This window comes from Pinus tabuliformis, chromosome 9 (assembly GCF_031772625.1).
Source record: "Pinus tabuliformis cultivar Carrire ecotype Pingquan chromosome 9, CPIR1, whole genome shotgun sequence".
NCBI classification, from domain to species: domain Eukaryota; kingdom Viridiplantae; phylum Streptophyta; class Pinopsida; order Pinales; family Pinaceae; genus Pinus; species Pinus tabuliformis.
The window spans coordinates 119504960-119508137 of NC_142307.1; the positions used below are offsets into that span (position 1 = coordinate 119504960).

Here is a 3178-nt window from a genome sequence, read left to right on the forward strand (position 1 = left end):
AATTGCTGTTGTGTTGTGGGCTGTAAGCTTAGGTAGGTTTTCTTTTTTTCCCACTATGGAGGTTATCCATGCGCTCACTTATGGTATATGTACATATTGCCAAGAAAATTATGGAAATTCCAGTTATATTTAAAAAAAAAAAAAATATCTGGCAAAAATTTTTGTAAATCCAAGTTATAGTTAAACTTCAAAATTTTAGGTGTTTTAAACATTTGTGATGGTGCTGAATTCATTTCCACCATCAAAAACATGATTCAAACACTGCCTCTGAGAATTTTTTTGTCCAAATTCCACCCACTTTTGGCCATCCAGACAATTCCTCTGCCAGATAGACAACTCCATCCATATTCATTTTCTATGGTATATATAGATATTCAATTTCTTTTGTGTTTTGATAAAGTAGGAAGTTGGCTTTGCAATCCTCGAGAGTTTGAGACTCTTTCAAGAAATTGTTCAGGTGAAACATGAAAACTTACAACTGAAGCACGTCATGGACATATTCAGTTTCACACCCTTCCTTCGAGGATGCATTCTCTGGCCTTCAATGCAACTGGACAGAACTCTATTTCGCAGCCTCACCTAACGCAGGCAAAGGAAACCAGCACCCAGATCTCATAGACCTGGATTTGATATTGCTTTTCTGAGCTCAGTGAACTCAAAGTTTTTTAACTGCACGGTTGTGCATCTCCATTTTTTGTACACTTTCGACAAAGGATAACCCAGACCTTTCAGAACTGTACTTTTTATTTTGAAAAAACAGGTAAGATCTGGCCATCCAATTCAGCTGAAGTCCATTAAAAAAACAAAACAAAACAAAAAAAAGCCCCTTTACAATAAAAACAAAAGGTAATTGTTTCTGTTAAAATATTTCAGAAGCAAAATCTTTCATGGAAGACATTTTGCCAATCAAGATCATATTGTAAGAATAATATTGCATTTCTCAAAACCATAACCTTTTAACAGAAAGGTTAAAAAACCTTCAAAGAAAATTTTTAAACATGTTTCCAGTGCGAATCCAACAAAAGCCAAGAAACCCAAAATAGCCTCACCCAAAAATAATCAACCAAAAAAAAATCCGTCCACTACAATAGTTGCAGAAGATACTTCATTCTGTAACACCCTACGATGTAATCAGTTAAAGCTATAAATATGCACTCCTTTTCCAAAAGGTTATATTGGCCTATAAAATAAAATTATTCAAGTTTATATCACTTTTTCTCGAAGCCCTTCCCCACCAATACACCCTAATAAGAATAGGATGGGTTTAAAATGGTTTAAATGATCCACAAAACAGCAAATCAATACACGGTCCTCAAATCCATCTCGAAAAAAATACAAATCATACAACTTAAGGGACTGTATTCAAAGTTCCAATACCAGAGGTGGTGTCAAAAGACACCATTGAAATTCAATTCAAAAAAAATACCGAAACTCAAGCACTGGTAAACTTGGTGACGGCCTTGGTTCCCTCCGAGACGGCGTGCTTCGCAAGCTCCCCTGGAAGAGCAAGCCTTACAGCGGTTTGAATCTCCCGGGAAGTAATTGTCGGCTTCTTGTTGTAGCGGGCGAGCTTCGATGCCTCGCTCGCCAATTTCTCGAATATATCATTAATGAAGCTGTTCATGATTCCCATGGCCTTACTGGAAATACCAATATCAGGGTGAACCTGCTTGAGAACCTTGAAGATATAGATCTTATAGGTCTCCACGCTCTTCTTATGCTTCTTCTTTCCTTTCTTGTCTCCACCTTCCTTGGGGAGCTTCTTCTCGGCCTTGGGAGCGGGCTTCTTCTCTGCAGGAGCTTTCTCTGCAACGGGCTTTTTCTCCGCGGGCTTCTTCTCTGCTACCTTGGGCGCCATTGCTGGATTTCGATTCGCAAAAGGGCAAGACTCCGACCTTCGCAGGAAACTATAGCACAAAGAAAAGGCAAGATGAAAATTATTGTGTCGACTTCTGTATTTATGGTCGGGGAAGTATGTTCTCCTATTGGATTGTTGAGTCCGGCACGGATCGCTGACTTCATACTTAATCTCAGCCGTAGATTTCAGGTTTTCTTGATCGGGTGAAATGCCGATCCCATGTATTGATTTAAAAGTGAGATAGGCTTCCCCTGATTTCCGCCGCTTTTAGACCAGTCTCCCTTTTTAAAGTCTAAAGGAACACATGAATATCGAAGTGTAAATCAAAAAATTTATTATTAAAAATGTAACAAATATGTGTATTGGGTATCATAAATTCATTTGTTCACGTTTCTCTAAGTTACGTAATTGAAATATTTTTGCCAAGGAATAAAAATATATTCTTCATGTAACGATAAAAATTAACATATTTTATCCAAGAAGGCGAAGGGAAAGCAGAAAGCTGCAGAGAGAGTAGAATTTATATTTTATTTTATTTTTAAGTATATTAGTTGAAATTTATTTTAATTTTGGATTTAGTAAATGTTGAGAGAGATTAAATTTTTGTTTTTATTTTAAAAGAGGTTTGTATTTCAAAAATATATTTGAAAATTAATATTTTTTGGTGCTTGGTAGATCCATAGTATATTTTTCATGTAAAGATAAAAATTAACATAATTTCTCCAAAAAGGCAGAGGGAAAATAGTAGAGAGTGTAGAGTTCATATTTATTTTAATTTTAATTTTTTTAAGTATATTAGTTTATTTTATTTTTTGGATTTACCAAATGTTGAGAGGGATTAATTTTTTGTTTTCACTTTAAAAGAGGTTTGCACCTCAAGAGATATATTTGAAATTTAATCATTTTTTGTGCTTGGTAGATCAAAGTTAAGATGGATCTATGTTGGTTTAATTATTAACCTTTAAAAAGGCCACGGTAGGGAAGAATATCATGGGAAAAAACCATGAATTGGAGAATTTTATGTTTTTTATTTTATTTTATTTTATTTTTATTATTTTTTTCGTTAAGTCTAAATGTTAAACATTACAACATCTCCCCCATACTAGGTTGGAGAGCACATCTCAACTCAGTAATCCTAATTACATGAAATGACCATCTTACACAACCAACACAGTCTATGAAAGGCAAATATGTCTTTGCGGGGATTTGAACATTGGTGGGGCATAGAAATACACCCATTTTACATACCAACCAAGCCCATGTTAAAACAAAACATAACTTCTACAAGATTGCTACAAATTTAATGAATATTTCAAGATT

At 34.9% G+C, this 3178-nt stretch overlaps 1 protein-coding gene across 1 annotated transcript; it reads right to left on the bottom strand.

Moving 5' to 3' along the window:
* Positions 1–1158: 1158 nt before the first annotated feature.
* Positions 1159–1937, bottom strand: LOC149147374 (histone H2B.11-like). The gene has a single exon (XM_089445987.1). The coding sequence runs from the start codon at positions 1856–1858 to the stop codon at positions 1433–1435; it is 426 nt and encodes a 141-aa protein (XP_089302113.1). The 5' UTR covers positions 1859–1937; the 3' UTR covers positions 1159–1432.
* Between the last annotated feature and the right edge of the window lie 1241 nt (positions 1938–3178).

Coding starts and splice junctions, on each gene's coding strand:
- LOC149147374 (XM_089445987.1), bottom strand. CDS start 1,858: ATGGCGCCCAAGGTAGCAGAGAAGAAGCCCGCGGAGAAAAAGCCCGTT.